Source organism: Rhinatrema bivittatum, chromosome 1 (genome assembly GCF_901001135.1).
Source record: "Rhinatrema bivittatum chromosome 1, aRhiBiv1.1, whole genome shotgun sequence".
NCBI classification, from domain to species: Eukaryota; Metazoa; Chordata; class Amphibia; order Gymnophiona; family Rhinatrematidae; genus Rhinatrema; species Rhinatrema bivittatum.
Window position 1 is genome coordinate 805137734 of NC_042615.1, and position 23959 is coordinate 805161692.

A 23959-nucleotide genomic window follows, 5' to 3' on the forward strand; every position below is an offset into this window, starting at 1 on the left:
GGCTCCAGCAGAACCAGGCCTTGGCCTAGTGCCATCTCCAGGGCCTGGCACAAGGCCATAAAACAAAACAGTTTTGTCCACTATAGAGTGAGGTGCCGTAGCAATATCACTGCACTGTATCCTCTGGGCAGAGAACATCATTTATAGTTTTGGGATTAAGAAAGAAGATGCTGGAAGACCTGCTCCCGGGCCTCCAGGCCTAAGGTTTGGCCTAGGCCCCAGTTTTGTGCCCGGGACTAGACTTGGGCCTAGACCTGGACCTCAGCAATTGGGACCTGGGCCTAGGCCTCAGGCCAATACTTGGTGTCGAGCCTACGTCCAGCCAGGGCCTCAGAATCAGTACATGGCCTTGGCTGGGCCCCTGCGTCAGACCTAGGCCCAGACCTTGGCATCAGGACTCAGGTTTGGCTGGAGCCCAGTGTTGGATCTGAGCCTAGGTCTCAGCCTAGGCCTGGACCTCAGTAACCAGAACCTAGCCTTGGACCAGGCTCCAGGATCAGGCCTGGACCCGAGCCTCAGCATTTGGACCTAGCCTTGGCTGGGCCCCAGTATCAGGCCTAGGCCTAAATCCAGGCCCAGGTCTTGTCAGTGTGACCCAGCCTTGGCCGGGCCTCAACATCAGACCCAGGCTTAGGCCATGGGCCTAGACCTGGGCCTCAGTGATGGAATCCGGCCTTGGGCCGGGCCCAGCCCTTCAACTGGGCCTGGGCCTTGGTGACAGGACCTGGCCTCGGGCTGGGTCCAAGGCCCGGTTTCTTTTTCAGTGAAATCAAGGGGGCCTACTCCCATTGACTTCATTGTAAAACAAAAAACAAATTAAATGTAATACCAATTATCTTTTTTTCATTTTTAAACTAATGAAATAAATTGAGCTATCTTCAAAATTAAAGAACCAAAACACATTTTTCCCCTCTGCACATCTGTCGCTAGCATTAGATGAAATGCAGACATTCTAAGGTTATCAAAAAGTTGACTATTAACTACAGAAAAAGGCCTTAGATATTCTTCTAGTGGAAGAACTTGGATTTGAAACACATTTTGAAACAATGGAAATGGGCAGGAAACCTTCAGCTGGTCATATATGTCTGTAAGAGTGTCTAGGCTTTGCTATTAAATAACACCAGGAATCTTTCAGTGAGGGAAGGTTACTGGGTGGTAACAGCACCAGGAGTGGCAGGGCAGCCCCATCCTCTGAAGGGTGGGTCAGGAAGGTGGTCATGTATATAGTAATTCCATGAGTCTCTGAGAGGAGATCTTTAAGAGTAACTGGAATTGGAGTTAAAAGTTCGAAGTGAGACATCTTGCTTGGGAGCCAGAGGGCAGCAAAGGGATTAAACCCCATACTAAGTGTTCCAACTGATCTGTGAAAGGAAGGGTTTCTCTTCTGTAAGCGGCAAAGGGCCAAACCGCAGATCATAATTGCCAGAAATAATCGTGGGAGGATTTATCCTGGTCAAATCAGCCAGTGCGAGTAATTCTGGAATTAGGCTAAGGATTCTCTCCCTTCTCCCTGGTGCTGAGAGGTGAATGACTTTGGGGAGAAAAGCATTGGTGGAGGCAGTTTACTGAGTGACCTTGTGCAGCATAAGAGTGTATTTGCATATTGATCTTTTGAAAAATTTGGAGAGAACTGTATTCTGTTTTTGGATTAGATCCCTCTGGACTGTTTTGATTTCTATATCTGTTGGATTTTTGATTTTTTAGTAAACTTTTCTTCAGTTTTGGAACACATCTCTGTTTATTTTTTGGACTTTGTGTGACCCTTTAAGTAGCCCAACAGGTGTGTATCCTGTCCCCAAATCATAGTGTGCCAGACCACCACCCCACCTCCCCTAGTCTGGCCACCAGATGTCACTGTCTAGTTAGGAGCCATGCATACCCCTCAGTCCCTCCCACATGGACGGTCTGGATTGGACGCCTGAACACTCTTTAGCCCAGCCAGTGGGGTCAGTTTGAGAAAGCCTTTGAAGAGTAAGGATGTATAAGTTTTAAACTCTAGTGAGGCCTCCCAGCTTCACCCAAATGGAATTTGTTGGAAGTGACATCTCAGCATGCACTCCCTGACAGAGGGTCCTTCTCCTATGAATTTACAGAAAGACAGATTTTTGAGCCTGATACCCTTTTGGGGCAAAAGGGCTTTCACCAGTGGGCCGAAGACCTGTGAGCCTACTCTAAACTCTAGGTGGGCAAACACCAGTGATGGATCCTGCTGCGAGAGTCAGTGAGGGCAGAAGATGTATCTAGTTTAAACTTAAGATTTTGACTTGAACAGAGTGGGGAGGGTTTTTTGGATTCCTTTGACTTTTCCCCACAAGAAGTCCCCCCCCCCCCCAGAAAAAACCACTGAAGAATGAAAGAGGAAGTGTTGGGAGCCCCGGTTGCGGTGGTCCATCCCCTCCCTTACTCGGCAGACGCCGGCCTCCAACGCTCTCCGCGGCTCCAGCAAGCAGGCCACATCGGGCCTCCACCACGGTGTTCTCCCCACGAGGGAGACACCGCCGCCTGGCGCCTGGACTCCTCCTCCCTAGGTGTGTGCACGTGTGGCCCGGGCCGGGCCACACGTGCACACACCTAGGGAGGAGGAGTCACACTCTTAAAGGGCCTGCGGCGGGCCACACTCTTAAAGGGCCACACTCTTAAAGGGCCTGCGGGCCACACTCTTAAAGGGCCTGCGGCGGGAAAACTCAGTCCGGTCTCCAGCGATGACGTCATGGCTCAGGGCTATTTAAGCCCACTTCCTGCTTCCCTTCCTTGCCTTGGCAACAGGTCGACTCCTGTGAGTTACGAGTTGCTGTTCCTGCGTGTTCCTGATCCTGCTCCAGCGTTCCTGTGTGTTCCTGTTCCTGCTCCATTCCTGCTCCCGTGGTTCCGGTCCTGTCTCCGCTCCTGCCTCTGCTTGATTCTTCAGTTTTGACTTCGGCCTGGTTCCTGGATTCCTCTGCTCACTGCCCGTCCTGACCTTTGGCGCGTTCTTTGACTTCGCTTGTCTTCTGCCTGCCCCGACCTCTGGCCTGGTTCCTCGTCTTGCACCCCTGCTGCCCGCCTCGACCTCTGGACTGCCTCTGTCTCTTCCAGTCTTCAGCCTGCCTTGACCCGGTCTGCTCTTCGGATTTCCTCCGCCAGGAGACCCTCGCCTAAGTCTTGCCAGCCCCGGTACCCAAGGGCTCAACCTGCGGGGGACGAGGGCTGGTATAGGTGAAGGTCCTGTCCGGTCTCCTGGTCCTGTTCCGCCTCCAGGCTTCGAGTACCACTGCAGGCCTTCCTCCGGTGGTTCTTCTACCCTCCAGCCGGCTCAAGGGTCCACGTTTCCAACAGGAAGATCAGGAGACCCCAACTGGATCTCCACACCTATGGGACCAGGATGGACTGGGTTTCCAAGGAGAAAATGACTCAAGGTAGGACTTTTGCTATGAAGTAGGGGACCCCTCTACTAGGATTCCCGGGTAGCCGCTGGGTGAGCTTTGTGCATTACAATTTCCATGGGAGCTGTACCCAGAGGTCTGAATAAAGGACATCTACCTACTCAGAACTACACTTGTGCCATCAATCAGATGTAAATTCACCCTTCTGGACAATGGACTTTAATTTATGATTAACACCCAGAGCCTGGTCCTGTCTACTTTATTACAGCCTTTCACCTCATGAGAAGCACCTACAGAACACCCACATACTGAGAGCAGCATAACATTGTCCGAGCCACAAGCCAGAACTTAACCCCACAAAAAGAATCCCCTCCAGGGATTAAGAGTCAAGTATGGGATGGAATTTGCCAGCCAAAGCAGCGCCTGAAGATACAAATTAGTTGTGTGCCCTGAAGGAGTAATAATTAGTTCCAAAAAAGGGGTTACAACAGAATCCGTGTCTGTCCTCATCCCTGCTATAAGTTGTTCGGTGCTCTGCAGGGCATGTAAATGTGACCCCCTTTCTCAAGAGGGAGGAGGGGTGCTTATATGTCCATTCACACTTCTTGTCCAAGTCTTAGATAAGGTCTTAATGAATCCATTCTACCGCTGAGATTGCCACAGCCTCCTGTGGTCTGATGCCACCGGTAGAGTCAATGCGTGCGCGCTGTTAATGAACTGACCATACTGAGAACTGGGAGTGTCTGGGAGGAGAGAGCTTGTCAGCAGGTCGGAGGTCACTAACCCTACTGCGGGACAGAAAGTGAACCTCGACTGGAGCTGAAAGAAGAGGAGGCAGGATCTGGCTCTTTTTTTTTTTTCTGTGTGAATTGCTGCTGCACGAGAGAGGAAGATGTGGTTCTGATAGGCCAACATGAGGGGCTTTGCTGCAGCAAATTATTGATAACTACTTTGTGGCACTTTCCACAGCAGTTCTTGGCACATCAGACTGTTTACCCAATCCTCCGACTTTCTTTATCTGTGCAAGTATCCCTGTACCTTTTCTCCCCATGGCGAGGACTCCAGAAGGAAGTCTCCCAAATTGTCCAAAAAGGTCTTACTCACGGTTCTCTTTTTTCCAGATGACATATGGGATCTGTCTGATGAAAGGTCCAGGCAGCAGGGAACCATCAGCTCTTCTAATTTTCCTCACTCTAGGGCAAACAAAAGTCTTCCTGCCAGATCCTCCAAAACATCGCCGAGGACATAGGCGTTTTATAAATTTTAAATAAAGATTAAAGATAAAACAAAGTCTTCACTCAAAAGTCCAAACTCTGGAATTCTCTTGCAACAGCTACCAACCTCGATTTCCCAATAATCCCTTTCCAGGCCAAAAGAGCGGGTGGTCTCACAAAAAAAAAAAACCTCCAAAAATGCAACACAAATCTCAGGAACGAAATGCTGGTGATAACCCAACCAGACAGGTTGCCTACTGGAAGAGGTTAGGCTTCCCGCCTGTCTGGCGTTGTAAGACTGTGAGGCCTGGCCCTGAAAATCAGCCAAAACTATAAACGAGGAAAAGCTCATACTTCCTCTCAACTCTAAACCAAATCTACTCTCCCGCACTGATCAACCTGCTTTGATACCAGCAGCCTCAATGGAGGTGCTGCTCTGAAATGGTCCACCCCTCGCTCCCTTGGCTAACTCTAAACTCCTGTCCTATTAACCAAGGCCATTTAGTGGTGATCCCTAGGGGTCGCCACACACTTGACTTTCCAAAATCTGTGGTCAAGGTGAATTACAATTCAGATGCATTAGGTAGGTCCTTGCACCAGAGGGGCCTGATTTACTAAGGTTTTCTCCCACTCTGAGTCTATGGGAAAAAATGTTTAGTAAATGAAGCCCTCAGTTTGCTCCCAAGGCAATAGAGAAGAAGTGACTTGCCTAGGGTCATGAGGAGTGTCAGTGGAAGGCAGAGGGTGTGAAGAGCCATGGCTTCCCTGATTTGCAGCCTGCGGCTCTAACTACTAATCTCCTCCTCTGCTCTCTTATGGTTATTGATGCTGTCCAACCCTTCGCCCGTTTTATCATGCATTGAGACATAGTCGAATTTAGTCAAAATTTCACATCTTTGAAACTTAATTCTGGGTCATTTATGTCACCATAAGATCAGGTGACTGGGGCTCAATTTATTTGGTTTGAAAGATGCGATGTAATGGATTCAGCAGATTTATAGGATTTTCACTTCCTCTCCTCTCTCTTCACCTCCCAACACAACAGCAGGACAGGATGCAACTTCAGCTACGAGAAAGGAGATTCTTTGTAGTAAATGAAGTAATAGCAAACTCTGAGATCGATACAAAATATAGGCCTCTTTAGAACCTGGAATAATGATTTATATGTTATGACAAAAAGAATTAACATTTTACTTTGGCAATGAGGTGACAGGCACCTCGGCAGTAAAGGGGTTAACTAAACATGTGCAGACTCTTAGCTCTGGGCCTGACTCAAGGCTTCCAGCCCTCCAAGGGCTTTCCCTTTTCCCAGAGTCTCAGGCTCCCATCTGCCTCATTATTCACCTGACTTGGAAGAATGGGCCACGGATCCCCTTCAGAAGTAGCCCATAACCATCCTTCCTCCAAATCAGTCCTGACGGGCAGGGCCAGTGCAAGCTTATCTGGTGCCCTAGGCGAACCTTTGGTCATTCACCCCCTCCCCTCCCCCCAACTTAACTTCCAATGACCGTGGCTCCAGCCCAGTCCTCCCTTCTAAGACGGCAATGCCTGTGGTACATCATAGTGGCGGGATTTTCGCCGCCCCCAAAAATCTTGGCGCTCTAGGCAACTGCCTAGTTAGCCTAATGGAAGCACCGGCCCTGCTGGCATGAGACCAAGGGAAGAGGTGCAGAGAGTTCGTGCTCTCAGGCTGTGCAAGTGCCCGTCGCTTTCCCCTCTGCTCTTTCCACAGCTCAGGGAGCTTATGGGACCGGGGATTGTGCGCTCTCCATTCATGTCCTTGCGACGTCATTGCTTCTGGGTGATTTCCTTCTCTTGATGCCCCAGGAAGAGGAGAGACGGGCATTGGCCTAGGGATGTCAGATGGACTATTTAGAGCCAGAAGAAAGGAGATGGGGTAGGAAAGAGGGGGCAGGAAATGAGGCTGGGAATTTGGGAGAGATGGAGGGAAAAGAGATGGGGGCTGGGAATGGGAATGGGGGAGGGAGAGAAGGAGCTGGGAGACGGGAATGAGTGAGAGATGGAGGGAAAGAGAGGGAGACTGGAAAGACCAAAATAAGGAGATGAGGGGAACTGTGTGAGAGCAGGCGGGATGCAGGGGTGTGAGAATAGGAAGAAAATAATTGTGAAGGGGGTGAAGGCTATAGAGCAGATTGTGGCTATTTTTTTTTTTTTTGGGGGGGGGGGAGTGAAAGTTAGAGACAGATGGCAGAAGTGTGAAAGGTGACAAGAGGGAAATGAACGTCAGCAGAGGAACAATGGAGGTGAGAGAGAGAGGAGAGGTGGGGAAGGGTGAGACAGTCGAATACGAAACAATAGAGGAGATGGAGACATGAGACCAGATACCGGGGCAGGAAGGCTGCAAGGCAATAAAAATCAGGAAGATGCACAGCGTGAAGAGATGATGAGAGAAGAGGGAGGGAGATGGAGAAGCGAAAGACGGAAAGAAGTCACATGAAAGAGAGGAGGTGACGGAGGGACAGATGGCTGGGAAGTAACTTCCCTCAGACGTGATTTGCCGGTCCAGACGTACCAGCTGAAGGTGTTCTCTCTGTGACTGCGGTAAGCACAGAAAGGTCAAGCAAAGTCCCAGGCATGCAGAAGTAATGAATTACTGTAACTGGTTACTAACTACTGTAAATAAGTAATTACTGTGTCTCTGAGTCATTAATTATCAGAGAGAGCTCAATAAGGACGTAGGTAACTATTTTGCAGTGGAAAGGAGGGCATATTGGATAATTAAAATGTAATACCTGATGGCCAGGTTTGTATCGCTATTGAGAGGATCATTCCCAAACAGCCCACAAAGGAAAGCTGGCGAAAAGGCGCCCAAGTTACACCAATTTTCAAAGTTGCACCAATTTTCAAAGCCCGCTTTGAAAATTATCCCAGTGCATCTTCTCCCCACACCTGTTTTTGTTTTAATCCACCGGCTCCCATGGAATACAGAAGCGTGAAAGTGAGCGTCCAGAGGGCACCCAGGTCACCAGATGAGATCTGGGGACAGACTTGCACCCAGCACGTCGTGTCTATAAACAGGGCCTGCTTTAACTTGTGGGCACTCATAGGCAAAAGTCACCCCCCTCTCCTTCCCATTCGCCCCCCCTCTCCCGACGTCCTCCCCTCCCCTCACCCCAGAGACGCTCCTTCTGTCTTTTATTCAGGTGCCGGCCCGACAACGGCAGCAACTTTGGCATGGGGGGGGCCTGCCAGTCCTTGTGCCCTCAGAGGCCCCTTGCACGAGTTTCCATGGTAACAGGAAGTCCAGGTGGGAGGAGGGGCGGGGGCCCACCACAGGGCCTCTGAGTGCGTCGGGGGCTGGCCGGCCCCCGTGCTGAACTTCCATTGCTGCTGTCGTAAGGCCGGAGACGGTAGGACAGCGGCTCGGCCGCAGGCCTGGGTCGAGCAGCATGGCAGCGATGCTCAGGCACCTGTGAAAATCTGCCGCCTGAATCAGTTGCCTCTGTCGCCCGTGCCTAAATGTAAGCCTATCCATAAAGCTGCCAGCTTGCCAACTCTCCTTCTGAAGGGAAGGCATTTTCCTTTCACAGCCAGAATCTGTTACCATTTTTTCCACTGTGCTCCCCTTAAAAAGTCTTCATTTTCATTGCTTTTCGGTGGGTGGGGGATTGAGGCAGCTCCTGCATTTTCTCTCCTGAGCAGTCAAACAGTATTGTGTGCTCTGTGTCCCTCTCACTGGGCTTGGAAACCGTGAGAAGAACGTAAGGGCGATGAGTCCTGGTGTAAGACAAGTTTTTGGGGGGCCCCTCTCCCCAGTCCTTTCCTACCAGAAAGCAGCATTCAGCCTTCCCTCCTTAAATAAAACAGACTGCCACAGCAACAGCCCCCTCGGTAGCACAGCACAGTTCTCTTACTCGTTCCTCCTCTTCTTCTCCTTCGTCTTTCATTCCTCCACTACCATCTTCATCTTTCACTCCTTCATTTCTCTCTCCATCTCCTCCTCTTTGCGTCTTACCCTTCCTACTCCCCCCACTCCATCTCTCACCCTTCCAATGCTCCATCTCCACCTTTCCCTTCCTCCTCTCTCTCACTGTTCTAGTCCGGCCCCTCCCCCCCCCAGCTTACCCCTTCATCTTCTCTCTCGCCCTTCATCTTCCACCCCACAGTCTCCCAGTGCCTCCTTTAATCTTCACATCTTGCCCCTTTCCACCCTTGTTACCTCCCCTTTCTTTGTCTCGCCGACATTTCCTAGAGCCTGCCTGGTCCGTGGCAAACATGGACACGTGCCTCTGTTGGCTAGCTAGATCATATGAATGTGTTGGGAGAGTGTGTGTGTGTGTGTGTGTGTGTGTGTGTATGAAAGAGGGGGGAAGCTTTTGCACATACCAATCAACTGCTCCCCTCCCCCCCCACGCACACACCCAATGCCACCCCTTCTTCCTCACTAATCGATAAAAATCTCAGGGCCACTCTAAATCCAGAGTTCCCAGGTATGCACGTGGCTCGACTTGCCTCTAATACTGCAGTATGAAAACCTACCTGACCTGCATTTTCCTGCGTACAGAATCCAAAACCCATCGGTGTCTGGGCCTGGGGGAACCTTGGATACCCTGACCTGTCCCAATAATGTTAGCGCCCCCTTGAGGTGAATGGGCTCATGAGGGTATTCAGTTGTTTCCTGTGCGATGAAGAAGGGAAGAGGAAAATGCTGCCATTTCAGTAACCTTAACCAAAGTGGGACATAGTGCGCATCATCAGTGACATTGCCTTTCCCTCCATGTTGGATGGAATTGCATGTGAAAGGCTTGCGTTGAACGTCAGCTTGATTGCAGCATTACATTGCTCATGGCCTTCCACCACCCATGCAGTTTCAGTCTGTGTGTGGGATCACGAAGTAGACAGCTGTCGCGAGAAGGCTGCCCCACCACATCGCCCATCCTCGCAGTAGTAATCAGCACCTTGCTTGGAAGAGGCTGCAGCTGGCCGCCAATCGTGAGACATTAGGGTTACTAAGCAGTTCTCTGGTTTGGGTTAATTAAATGAGTGCTGAAATCTAATTAAAGGCTGAGATGGGTGATAATTAGCAGGAAGCGTATGCATTAAAATATTCATTTGTCGATGAGCAGCAATTAAGAATGTGAGTCAAGAAAATCAATATCTGCATCATGAGGTTATAGACGAAACCTGCCTAAGTCTTGGAACAACTTCCATCTTGCTCACCTAAGAAGTCCTGTACTCCATTCTGCATTCTGGAATGGGACCTTCCTCTCTCTTTCCTTTCCTGTCAAGCCATTCAGTTGTCTTTTCCTTTATTCACCATACTGTTCGAGTGGCTGTAGATTCATTAGTAGGGATGGGCTGTCGTCGGTTTTGCTTTGTTTCATTTAGTGCTCATTGAATATTATTAGCATGCCTTAAAACTTGTAATGTGCAGTAGAGCCATGTTGTGCTCATTAGCACATGTATGTGTATATATAAATGACCATAACCAGATGTGCCATGTCATAGCTGTCAGGCTGAACCTGTCTTGGTTTCTACCCCATTGAACAGCAGGATAACAAGTCCATAGATGCGATGGAGGTAAAACCCAAGATGGCCTCACCTGTTCTTTATGACATGGAGCTATATGGTCCCCCTTCGGCATGTGTTATGACCAAGGTAATCAATCCTACATTATATAAATGGATGAAAAAAACAAGCACTTTATGAGTTTTGCTTGTAAATTCCTAGAAAATGAATATATTCGCAGCCTCAAAAAATGCTCTGCCAGTTGTTAAAGCTAGTGTTTAGAGGTATAATTACATGCATTTTATGTAGAATTAGCAGCTTTAGGTTTAATCTGATAAACCATGTTAAAATACCACTTAGTATTAAAAAAAAATGGTGTAGCAGTGATTAAGTGATAAATTCCAGAGAGGTCATGCACAGCTAGCTGAATTATCAAATACAAGACACATTTTTGGTTGCATTGCTGGCTTGAATGGATGGCCCATGATCCCAATGTCAGACTTAGAAAGCAGGTGATATAAAGTATAAACTAACTAGTGCACTTCTGACTGAATTTGTACATGATGGAAGGTGGAGTTTGTTGGCACAGCCCCCTAGTACTTCTATTGGTCCTCAGAGCGTGCACAAGATTCTTTGCAGGATTAACGAGAATTATCCACAGATGATGTTGCACATAAACAGTTGAGACCACATGGGCCCTTTCTTTAAATGCAATACACGTGACGAGACATATGCAGTCTCAAAAGCTAACATTCAACAATAATTTTTTGAAAATTCTTACATTGGTCCAGTGAAAATAAAATCTTTAGAGCCTTATCATTGATAAGACACAGCTTGCTTGTGGTGGGCATTTCTTATAAATCACTGCATGTGCAGATAACCTCAGCATGGTTTAAGGCAGAGGGTTTTCCTCCTCCTTTTCCTCTCAACACTCTGTAGCCCTCTCTTCTGGTGGTAGCTATGAAAGCAGGGGGTCTCGCTCAGTAACAAGGGCTCAGTCCAGGCAAAGTCTTTTCAGACCCTAGTGTGGATTCTCTGAACGGGGGGAAGAGATACACGTCCAGGGCCCAAGGTGCAAAACATCCCTCTCTGTGAGTGTAAGCTCAGTCTCTGTAATTTCCCTATGCCAAATAAACAGACTGAATACTGAAGTAGGGTTTTTCAAAATAATACATTTATGGTCCAGATTTGGTCAATGATAAGCATATGACACCCTACAGCCTTTTCTTCTTGCCACAGCTGTAATCACTCTAAAAATTATACCCTGTGTGTGTGGGGCCCTTGATATCTTTCTAACTGTGAATGGACTATTAAGTTGCCCATGGTGAAATGGAAATGGCTCTCCTATCTCTGATGGATCTCCCCTTCCAAAACTTTTGGCTCCACCGCTCAGCTCCAAAATTTCTAAAAGGTCCATATTCAGACCCAGTCCGGATAGCAAGTTAGCCGGATAAACTTACCTGGCTGACTTTGGAGGCATAGTCAATAGTGCAGACGGCTATTGTAAAGTTAGCCGGCTAACTATTGGACAGCTTAGTGGCCTGACCAGACTTAGCCGGTAAGTCATCCGGCTAACTCTGAATATTGAGCCAGCTGGTTAACTTAGCCCCCTAACTCAACTCCTGCCAGTTACCGCCCCTGGAACGCCCCTAACTTATCCAACTAAATTTTAGCCCCCTAACTTATTAGCCAGCTAGAATGTAGCCACATATGTGCCAAATATTCATTTAGCCAGTTAAGTTCTGAGTTAGCGGGCTCAAGTGTCTTTCGTTTCCTTTTTCTCCTGGCAGAAACTCACATATGTAACATCTCCAGATAGGTCAGTTGGTGCACATACAATGACAGGAATGAATTTCACTCGTAAGTCAGGGTATGTTGGATGTGATCTCAGTCCCTCAGATTTATTGCTACGTTCCCTTTCTTAATGCTTGCATTTCATCAAAGAGAATCTCCTTCTGGAGTTAGTAGGTGATATGTCGAGGTGTGCCTGAAGTTCTTTATAATCAGGCCTGTGGTGCCCAGTACCAGTGGGATTATTTCTGTATCTTTCTGCCACACTTTCATGGTCTCCGATTACATCTTTTGATGCCCGAAGACCTTCTTCTCTTACTCCCGTGTGGCGCCTCATGCTTCTCCTCCCTCATTTTACTCTTTCACAGATGCCACGGGGATCCTTGGGACTGAAGGATGCAGAATCACTGCAGTGGGGAAAATGAATCCTTCTTGCCTACTCCTCTCTCATGCAAGAAGGGTGGGCAACAAAACTTCCTCCCTACATAAAAATCCAAACACCTCCAAAATATAAAAAAAAAATCAATAGGGCCACAGTCACAAGCCATTGCACATGGGCTTGCAAATTGATCCAATTGCTTCCTATATTTGTAAGGAAAGGAGTTTTAGCCAATACTGAAAGGAATAGGGAAACTACAAAATCAGATCCTTTTCCTCCAAAATTCAACCTAGGGGTCACCTGCTCTTGAGCAGGCAGGAACCTGCCACTGCAACAGCTCCCATGGGATTGCTGCACAAAAATGGTTTGCTCCTCTGTCTACTCTGATGGGTGCTAACCTTAGGCTACCTCTCTAATGGAGATCTCATGGTGTCTCTGCAAGTATACAGATGATGCTATCTTTACTCCATAACTTCCTGTTTGTTTTTAGATAAAAATGGATTGTGTTTTATCATTGCCCCTTAGTGTGTTGTGTTGTAAGCTTGAGGTCAGCTTTCTGCATATAGGCCTCATGAAGCAAGCCATGCGGTGTATGGGGCGGTGCCTTGGTGTGCAACTGATAGTGGATTTGTAAGCAGGTTTAGGGGTGCAGGGATCTGTTTGCCACAAGACACTGCCAGCTGCCCTCCCACCTTACGTTTGATCCTAAGTCAGGGAAAAGACAATGTGTATTCTCCTTAGAAATAGGCTTTTATTTATCAGATTTGGCAGGACATAGCATTTAGAAAATAAGAATTCCTATCTCTAACATCTTGGCCACTAAGCACCAGTTTTCCCTAAAGAAAGTTCTGTATCATGGGTGATAACAGAACGTTCCAAATTGATTTATAGTGTGTTTGCTCATCGTTCCACATTTTGTTGTGGTAACAAAACATGCCATATACCTTAGCCTGCTTAATATGTTAATACTTAGGGCTAACTTACCCTGGGTCCAGACTTCAAGCAATATCTCTGTTCACCTCTGAAGCAGGTTCCGGCTGGAGAGCTGGAGAATGTGGGCAGGAGAGAGGCTTACTTCCTGTGCTTGGTGCTGGCAGAGTGGGCAGGCTGTCCAGGAAGGAGACTTGCTTCTGGCTCTGGTGCTGGCTGTCTGGGCTTGTTCTTACCCTTCACCGTCTATGACTCCATCACTCTTCGCACCTGAGCTGGAGGTCTCCTCTCTCCGGTCTCTGGGCCATACCTAGTCTTTTCCCTTCTCAATAGCAGGCAGTGCTGGTCTTCTTCTGGTCCCCCTTCCGCTTTCAGGGATGCTTCAGCACAGGTTTCAGGGTCACTCTCAGGATCCGCTCTCTGGGTTTTCTCCCCGGGTTTGCATTCAGGGTTTGTGCCTTCCTTTTCTCTTCCTTGCCCCCCTGTCTTATACTTTCCAGCTGATAAATATGCATAAGCTCATGCATAACCACGTGGTGTGTGGAGGGTCTTTTGCCGCATTACAGGTCTTCCCCTCCCCCCTCCCCATTCCTTCGGGGGAGAGAACTGCCACATCTGTATGCCAAGCTGTATGTCAGAGTTTTTTTCTCCAGTTCAGGCTGCCCCCCCCTTCCTTCCAAGGGTGGGGTTCTTTATGACCTCTGCACTCTGCTTTGGCTGAACCATAACTCCTGCTTATGCTTTAGTCATATTGTCCTTCTGTCTGGTTTCTTTAAACAGGCCCTTACAAACAGGCACATCTGATAAGGTATCCTTCAGTGTATCAGGACAAGGCCTCTTCATTTTCCACAGAGATAAGGTTGTAAAGTTCACCTGGGCAAAGTTCCTTCTTCTTTCTTGCTGTGACAGTGCCTTTTGCGGGCCTGTCAGAATTTGGCCTGTACATGGCTATTATAATGCATAATTGGTGCATCAGTGGTAAAACACGAGATATCTCCCTACAGATTGACCCATCACCATCCTTCAGGGCTGCCCTGATTACAGAGTGCCAGGGACTTCATCAGGTTTTACTTTGGGGGATAACAGGAAACTTTGTCTTTTCTCTTTTTTTTTTTTTTTTCTTTTCTTGCAGGGGGCTTCGTCGAGCCTGGTGGTGAAGTTTGCAGACACGGACAAGGAGCGCACGATGAGACGCATGCAACAAATGGCGGGGCAGATGGGCATGTTTAACCCTATGGCTATCCAGTTCGGGGCATATGGCGCTTATGCACAAGCAGTAAGTTTGTAATTCTGTCCATATGAAAGTCAGAAGGGGGATGGGGACTTGGGGAAAGAGGAAAAGAGAAGCAAAACTGGCAACGTTTTGTATGTATGTATTTATCATTTTATTTTAAAGTTCTTTTTCCTGCGCCCTCCAAAGTTTGGGGTGGGGTACATAGGATACATACATGGTTAAAATAAAACAAAACTCATTTTACGCAGATAATAACATGAACGGAAACTTGCTGCATCCGATGCAGTTAACCTCTGTAAGCTGTAGATGGCACTGGACAAGGAAGCCTTCATAATGGGGACATCACCTAAGAGCTGGGTGCTGCCCCGGAGCTGAAAAAGCCTTGTTAAACAGATGACATTTTCAGAACAGTCTGAAGTCACGCTATGGGCCTGCCAAAGCTCAGGGAGGTGGCTGCATTCTTTCTGAGCTTCTCACCTATCAATGCCAGAATGCCCAACGCACTGACTAAAGCAGCTGGATTTCTTCAGAAAATAACAGGTGCAGGGGCGCTAAGTGACAATTCTGCAGTCACTTCAAGGGCGAGCGGACTGCGTGCCCAAAAAATCAATCCATCACAGCCGTGCCCAGCACTGGGCCCCCAACTACCACTCGAAGCAGCAAGAGCAGGCCGTGCAGGGGCCTGATCAGCAGCAGAAACTGAACAGTTAGAGAGGCGAAGGACTGACAGCTCGCCACCCCCCCCCCCCCCCTGTTGGCAGGAGATCGTGGGGGAAGCTTGCAGGGTCACTGCCCGGTGTTGCACCTGTTCTCTGGATAAAGGGAGGGGCTTTGATTGCAAGTGCTGTCAATCAAGCATCTTTCACAGCCGATGAATTAAAAAGAAAAAATATATATATATATATGAAAAAAAAAGATTAACGGATGACATATTGAGGTTAACACACGCACACAGTTAAAAACCTCTGCTTACACAGAAAGTTCAGTCCTGGCGCGCAGATAAGACGTTTTGTGCTCTGTACGTTTCCGGGCGCAGATCTTGCCCTTTCACCTCTGAGTCCCTTCGACTCCTGGTATGTGGTGGCAGACGTTTCCTGGGCCAGTCTTTCTGCAGCCCCTGTGGCACACACCCTCCTGCTAGTAGCAAGTCCCGAGGCGACTGTAGAGTTGTGACTTTCTTAGCAGACACGCAGAAAACAAAATGGGACGCCGACCCCCCCACCACCACCAGGGTTGCGCTTTCAGCACAGGCGGGGGTTCATTTTGCTCCCCCACACTACGCTTCGCAGTCCTTGAGAGCACAGACCGCTGTCCGACTTTTCCCTCTTCTTTTCCAGAAAGATGAACGAGGCATATTACAGTAAGACCATATCCTTCCGCCGGCCATTAACCTTGCACCAGATCTCCCCTCCTTCAGAAAACTGATCAAAAACTGCCTCTTCAATGTAGCATTTGGCCCAAACCTGTATTTGCAGTTTCTCCACTTAATTCACCAATCTTTCCCCTGTATCTATTGGCACACGGGGATATCTGACGACCTCCATTCTGAATTATCCCCACATTGCTTGCACTGCATTTTGCAAGAGGGTTGCCTTATTTACTGTAACTGTAATATGTGTTATAGTCTGCCATATTCTATCTTATCCTTCTGTTGTATGCATATTTATTTGCCGTCTCCTTGTCACGCGCTTTGAGCTCTCCTGTTGGAAAAGTGTGCCGTAGATAAATGATGACTTGACGTGGCTCAACCCAGTCCTCGGGAAGCACTCGGCCACCCCGGCTCTCGCAGTGGATGTTGCCCGAGATAGATCTGCTCACAGTGAACACCGAGCATGCAGATCTATCTCGGGAAAACTCACTGTGGGGATCCTGCAATCCCGACCGGCTGGGTGGTCCCAAAGGGACCGGTTTGAAAATCAGAGGTCGTGCACTAGCAAAGACAGAAGCAGCCTTCACGTCTCTGATAAACTGGCACAGGCCGATCACGATGGCCGCCACGTGTGTAGAAGCCGAGGGCCGGGCTTGTCCCAACTGCTAGGAACAAAATTACGGAAAACTGCAGCACCTCCTTTGTTGCCTTCCAGCAGCGGGTACCAAAGCGGTGTCCTTCAGTGCCAACCAGCTGCTGCCTCACCCACCCCATGCCACCCTTCTGCACGTGCATGCCAGTGAATGCTTAATACTTTTTCGGCGCTCTCTTTTGTTCCAGCAGATGCAGCAACAGGCAGCTATTATGGCTTCCGTGGCACAAGGAGGCTATCTGAACCCCATGGCGGCCTTTGCGGCAGCTCAGATGCAACAAATGGCGGCGCTAAACATGAACGGCCTTGCCGCTGCACCCATGACGCCAACCTCAGGTAAGAGTTAAGTGTGTTGGCACCAGCAAGGTGGCACATTGCACACAGTGGGCACAGCAGAGACCGGGATGTAGAAAAATCCTTGCTTAGAAACATGATGCAAATAAGAGTTAAAACATAGGATATGATGGCAGACAAGAGCCATAAGGCCCACGTAGTTGCTATAGATGAGTCTTTCAGGCGTGAACTTACCAAGCAAGGTCACCCCCTACCTGAGAGAAGTGGCCTGTGCTTCTTAAGACACTTTCACCTTGCAGGAATGTAATGTGTAAAACAAGTGATTTTTATCCAGTGCCCTGAGCACGCAAGAGCTACAGGTCTTGGAGCAGGAATACTGTACATGCAGTAGGGAGGTGCATTCACCGGTCGTTTTAGTCCATTCGTTTCGGTCCATGTTGCGTGCATCCCGCGATCGGAATGTGCGTGCACAAAACCGGTGGCATGTGCGCACGTGGGCGCCCACCTGAATGTGCGCGCGCTGTCGGTTTTGCGCGCGTACCTGCCGATCGCTAGATGTGCGCACCCAGCTGAAACGAACGAAGCAAAGGACCCAACAAATGCCCGTCCCCGATATGCAGTGCGCACCTCTCATTTGAAAGAAGAGTGATTTTTATAGGAAAAGACCATGTTTACCGGGGTCTCACAAGCCACAGCTCATTAAGTGTCCCTGTGTGAATTTTTAAATACGTGGCAGAGAATAAAATGGAGCTGGTGCTTATGTTTTAACGCCGCACCCTTGGAGGCTGCAGGACGAAGGATCCACTAAAATGAGAAGACGGTGACACGTGAGGAAGGAGTAGAAAGAGGATATTTTGGGAGAGAATGTGGGAATAGAGGATACGGGTACAGCAGAGCAGCAGAGAGAAAAAACCAGAGTAATGTGGGGTACTGTTATACAGTAAATGAGGCAGAGATGCACTGCCAGAAGAGTGAAAGGAAGTAAACCTCTGAGGCTCCTACAGCAGAAGGAGGTGAAGGCGAGACACTGTGGGAGACTGGGAAGAAATATTAGGGGCTCTGCAACTGAAGGAGGTGAAAGCCATACGCTGTTGGAGAGCAGGAAAGATTACTGGGTTACTGTTACATACTGTGTGAGACCAGAAGGAGTATCGGGGTACTGGAACAGAATGAGGTGAAAATGAGAATGGGGGGGGGGGGGAATATTATGGGCAGTGGTCATTAAAATAAATAAATAAATAAAGATACCCGGGCAGCCTCAGCCTTATAACTTTTTTCCCCCAATGGAGAAAAGGACGCTCTTCTAACAGGTTCCAGATCAGTAACAAAATGTTCCACGCCTCCAACCTGGCGCGGCCCGGAGGAAATTCTCCACTGATTGGGGCTGTTGTAAACAGAGCGAGGTAACGGTGGTTTTTTACCGCAGGAGGCCGGGAAGGATCAATGTGGGGTTGATTGGAATAAGGTTTTCAAGCTCTTTCCGTGACAGCAGACTCCTCAGTAAACGCTTGCTAACCACGTCCAGCTGCTTTATGAGTGCAGAGCTGGGTGCGCGGGGACTAAGGCTGCCGGCGGGCACTGTCCTGCGGTTATGAACGATGACCGTAAGGGATCCAGGCTGCATCCTAGGCGATGGCCTCCCTGCAGAAGTGACCGAACCAGAGGAAAAAAGCCTCTCGGGGACCCTCGGCTTGCTGCGCGCTCCAGGGGGGGGGGCCGGGGTCATGCGAATGCACGGCAGGGGAAAGGTGGAGGGAGGGCACTCTCCCTCGTCCATCCTGCTCCTGCGCGCGGATGCTGAAACAGCACCCTCCTACTGATCCGGGGGGGGGGGGGGGGGGGGAGATTTAAAGCAAATGAGACACTTTCTGGTTCCCCTCAAACACCATGCATAGTAATCATCAAATCGGCTGTGTATAAATCAAATATATTGCAACTCCCAGGAGCATTAGGAAGATTATTTTGACTCACACGCATCTCTGTGCCAGCAGTAGTCACTGCGGAGCACTGAGCCTTTCATGTCTGACATATGTTTTGTTTTTTTCTTTTTATCATTTCCTGCTCAGATCTGTTTGCTTTGCTGTACTAGTTAGGCAGACAGGGGACTGAGAGCAGATAAAGGCTGCTGGGCAAGCCTGGCCCGCCTTTTTGAAAATTGGCCTTCGCCTGCTCAGTTACTGTCCTGGGAAAATGGCCTGCAAAGTTCTGTCTGTGTTCTGCCCCTGGGTCTCAAGATACCCCATGAGGTCAGAGAAGACACAGTTAGAGCTTAGCAATTGGTTTTTTGTTTTTTTTTCTCTGAGCAGTAAGAGAGCTCTGTTTTCAAACAGGAATCTCTTTCCGTGGCCAAACTTTTAAATCCTGCACCTTTGCCCGAGTCTCTCTGGCCTTTTCAACTCCTGCATTTTTTTTTTTTTGAGTCTATCCAGCATTTTTAGTATCTGTATCCTGCATTTCTCTGGATTATCCAATGAGTCTCTGAAAAAAAAACAAAAAACTGAATAGGTTTCCAGCCAGATTCCCGAGACAGGTCTCTGGCGGCACGTGGCGTGGCTTCTGACCCTCGCCGAGTCCAAAGCGCTTACGTGCGAATCCGTCGTTCGAGGAAAGCAAAGCGCAGCTCGTGGCAGTAGTCATTGCATGAAGAGGGTTTTCCTCGTTTGTTTCCTCTGACTGAAAGCTAATGACAAATTACGTCTGGATGTGGCCCAACGGCTTAAGTGAAAAACGCACCGCCTCTGAACGGTCTCTGCTTTGCCTTCGTTTGTTTCAGGTGGAAGCACGCCTCCCGGCATCACTGCGCCAGCTGTGCCTAGCATTCCTTCTCCCATTGGTGTCAACGGGTTCACCGGCCTCCCGCCGCAGGCCAACGGGCAACCTTCTGCAGAAGCCGTGTTTGCCAACGGCATCCATCCCTACCCAGGTAAGCTCTAACTCGCACAGAGTAAGGATCGCAGCCGGGAAAGCGGAACTGAGATTGTTTCAACATCTGCAGTACCTCTCTCTATCAGTGCTGGCAAAGGCCTCTTTCAACATCTGGAGCTTTTTTTTTTTTTTTAGTAAAAGCCAAAATGTATAAAAGTCATAGACCCTGAACAAAGGAGAGGAAGATAAAAGAGGGCGAAAAGGGGAAAAATGAAAAATCTTCAATGAAGATTTAATAGGAAGGATCAAACTTTTACAGCAAAAATTCTGATGGGGAATATTGTAGGATACTGCCAGTTTTAGGATAACGTCAAAAGGGGCAGCTTGGACTCTCCTCTCATTTGCTGTTTGATAGCATAAAGGCCACCACGTATAACCCAGCCGGCCCAAATAAAAATCAGTACTTAAAACCACAAGACCTGGTATCATAAAAAATCATTATCCATAGGTCCAAATTACATTTAGTTTACAGGATTACTGAAACAGAAATTTCAAGAACTTCTTTTGGTTGTGCATGGCACCCAAATGTAAGGCTGTCCTTGGCTTTTATTCTGGTTCTGTTATAGCATCTTAGACTTTCAGTTATCCCAATATTCATGACTTTGTGGCTTTGGGTCTTATTGATTTATACTTGACCAGTTTAAATGTGGCTTGGCACAAGAGATCGCCACCGAAGTGTCATGTCTATGGAAATACGGTTGAGTTGTTTCGCCTTTGAAACGTGCGAGCAGAGCTGTCATAGTCCAGTCTTCAGTTTGGCATTTTAAATGTACAGTGGGCCCTTGGGTTACGAACGACTCGGGTTACGACCAACTTGGGTTACGACCAACATTCAAGGTTTTGGGTTACAAACATATTTTGAGTTACGATCAAAATTCTGGTTTTGAGTTACAAACAGATCTCGAGTTACAACCATAATGAGAGAGAGAGCCTAACCATAATGCCCTCACATTAGATAGGTATTTATCTCTATGGGAGGCCCACCTAGTATCTCGAGGTGAGGTTTAGGTATTAGTGTAGGGGTTAGGGGCCACTTTGACATTCAGAGTGTGGCGTACAAACAGAATAATGCTCTCCTGTGAAGATTTGATGACCTTCGGAGTGAGGAAACTCAGCCAAAGATGAGATTTGTGCAGTGTTCTTTCAACCTAGCTTGATTTTACCCAGGTAGAGAGTCCATATGCAGATATCATAAAGGAACTGGTGGAGGAGGTGAAATTGTTTCTGGTAGGCTAGGCACATGTTATAATCTTTTGGTGAGTACACTAGGGAAGTATTGGTGTTTCTGGTAATTAATGACCTTATCCAACCATTTTTATTATAGAAATGGTTAGGTAAGGGGTGCTTTTGGAAGGTTCGGAACGCATTATTGGTTTTCCCATTATTTCCTATGGAAAAAATAGTCTTGACTTACAACCAACTTGGGTTACAACCAGCCCTCTGGAACCAATTGAGTTCGTAAGTCAAGGGACCACTGTAATTACTTGCCCTTCCAAACCTGTGCCCCAAGGTGATTTTCAATAGATAGGCCTCTGCTCCAGATGGCTTACAATCTAAGAGCTCTATGTACTAAGCATTTTTCCCATAGACACAAAATGGGAGAAAAATCTTCCCTAAATTTGCCCCTGAGGTAATGGAGGGTAAAACAACTTGCCTAGCATCACAAGGAGCATCGGGATTTGAATGCTGCCTTCCCTGGTTCTCAGCCTCTTTCTCTAACCACCGGGCTACTCCTCAAAACTGCCATTCAGCTCCCTCAGGTTCCTTCCTTACTTCCAGCTCACAAACCCAACAATTTAAAGCATGAAAGAGCCACCAAGTAAGCTGGAGACTTCATTCCAAGCCAGAGAACGCAAACCTGAGTGAGGTGCCACTGTTTCCAAAGCGAGGGAGTGATGAGGAGAATGAGAACGGGGAGGAGGATTATTGCGCTATGAGTATGCAAACATGTGAAGGTCTGAGTGAAAAGCATGCAAACAAGAACTGAAAGAATACAGTATTTACTCTAAGGAAAACCATAAACGGTGTAGAAAATGTGTTATTGCTAGGCCCATGAAGGTGTTTGATCATTCTTGTTCTTGTTTAAGGCGTGGGGAAGGTTTCCGTTCTTAGGAATGTGTCTCACATTCCTAAGAACGGATTTATACTTGACCAGTTTAAATGTGGCTTGGCACAAGAGATCGCCACCGAAGTGTCATGTCTATGGAAATATGGTTGAGTTGTTTCGCCTTTGAAACGTGCGAGCAGAGCTGTCATCGTCCACTTTAGGGTGCTAGAACAACTCAAATGTGTGGTTCTTTCACTCTGAGGATGCGTGAAAAGGCACGCCGTGGTAACCTTAAGATGTCTATTCAGTGCTCCTATATAGCGTCGGGCACCAGTAATGTGCCGAAGAGGGATTACAAGACTGTTAACTTTCTGGAAGGCTACAGGCCAGTCAGAGACAAGATATCACTTTCCTTTTCATACTGGTACAGTCGGGGACTAATGCCGCTGGCTGCCGTAATGTGATTCATCGGAAAGGCTGGACGGGGCTGTACCAAGCAATTCACCACACACCGCGAAGCGGGGAGAGTGTGGCCTGGCAGACTTCCGTCTGCCGCAGAAGTAGTGGAAACCTGCCCTGGGGAGTTGCACAGATCCTGCTGCTTTAGGAAAACATTCTGCCCAGATTTTGTGGCAGCTTGCAATTTTATTTGGTTTCTGAGTAAAACCCCCCGCGGTCCATGAAATTACGCTGTGCCGGTTTAGCTGGGGAGGGAATTTGAACAGCTTCCTGCATCCTTTTGCTGTTGGGTCCCCAGGACTCCAGAGAATCTCCTGTCAAACTGACCATTGCAGCTGTAGCCAGTAATATGAAGACGCATACATTTGTACCTTTCAGACGTACGGCCCTCGTGCTATTTCCCGTATTGTTGAATTTCATTTTAAATTTATAAAGAACCATTTCAAGAATGATGTAATCTCAGTGAAACCCTCCAGGAGCTAATACACATAACCAGTAATATTAGGGGCATTTTGTTTTCAATTTAAATTTCTATAGAGCTTTGCACCAAAGAGCTGTCGAGTGTCTTTGGTGAATGCAAGCACCAGAGTGCAACTTCATTACTTACTCTGGAGCTGCCTTCAGATCCTCACCGAAATCATTGGGAGGGAGGGGATGTTATGACCTCCACCAGTCAAAGGTCAATCTGCCAAGGCAGGCAGGGGACAAAATCTGAAGCATGCGGTAACCTTGGCACTCTTCCACGCCCAACCCAAAGAGTCGACGTGCATGGGTTTTATCTCGAAATCACTGGATTTCTGCATGACTGGTTGCAAGAATGGACGGGATCTATAGTGCTTGTGGCTTATTTTTCCTTTTCGCGTCGTGTTTACGTAATAACTGGCGATGTTGCTGCGCTTGCAGAGACAATGCACTCATTCATGCCCTCTCCCCTTTTCCTTCCCCCCCCCCTCACCAGGAGCAGCTCAAGGCAATCTGCTGCCTGAGGCAAGGAAAGAGAAAGCAACCCTCCCCCAAGGGCCCGACACAGGTCAAATCAGCAAGAAGGCAAACGGGGTGGCAGCCTTCTTAACATCCAGCCTTTATGGCTATTGGAAATGCAGGATTCCCACAGGAGTGGCAATGATATTTCTAGGAAGCTGGCAACCCTGGCACACTCTGGGGAAGTGGGAGATGGATGAACGCTGTGGGTCTGGGTGTGACGCAGCCTCAGGGACGGTGCGTGGGTACTAGGCACTGTGGACGAACCTTACAGCCTTGCACACCCACCCCTGGCCTTCTCCACACACGATTAAACATGTATGCAATTATAATGGATTTTATATGGAGAAAACGGACAAAGTACTGTCTTCTGAGGTAAAAAGATCATTTACAACATATAATTTTTATTTACTTCCACTGTTGTGGTGCCAAGCAAAAAAACCCTGCAAAAAAGCAAACAAAGGGCCCTTGGAACCCATCTGCTATTAGGCCTATTGTAAAGTGTGCTAAGTGTGAGCTTGGCCCGCAGAAAGCCATGAATAAAGTACAATATAGTAAACCTCCTATACCCAAGCACACTTTCGAACAGTTCTACAAGCACTTATCTTCGCTAGCACAGACTACTGTAACACACTATTTCTGGGACTACCGTGTTCAACAATAAGACCTCTACAAATCTTACAATACTCTGCTGCCAGAATACCTGCTGGTAAAAGCAAAGGAGATCACATCACTCAAACACTTGCCGATAGAACAAAGAGTGCAATATAAAACACTTTGCACAATTCACAAACTAATCAACGAAGAAAAAGCTGATTGGTTAAACACAGTGCTACGCTTACACGTCCCCCAG

At 48.0% G+C, this 23959-nt stretch overlaps 1 protein-coding gene across 1 annotated transcript in view; it reads left to right on the forward strand.

Moving 5' to 3' along the window:
* The window catches only part of CELF4 (CUGBP Elav-like family member 4), a 1498022-nt gene that overhangs the window by 1321325 nt on the left and 152738 nt on the right, over positions 1-23959 (forward strand). The window contains exons 6-8 of the mRNA XM_029581031.1: positions 14278-14421; positions 16589-16736; positions 19468-19617. Coding sequence (XP_029436891.1) covers positions 14278-14421; positions 16589-16736; positions 19468-19617 — 442 coding nt within the window. The remainder of the gene's footprint in view (positions 1-14277; positions 14422-16588; positions 16737-19467; positions 19618-23959) is intronic.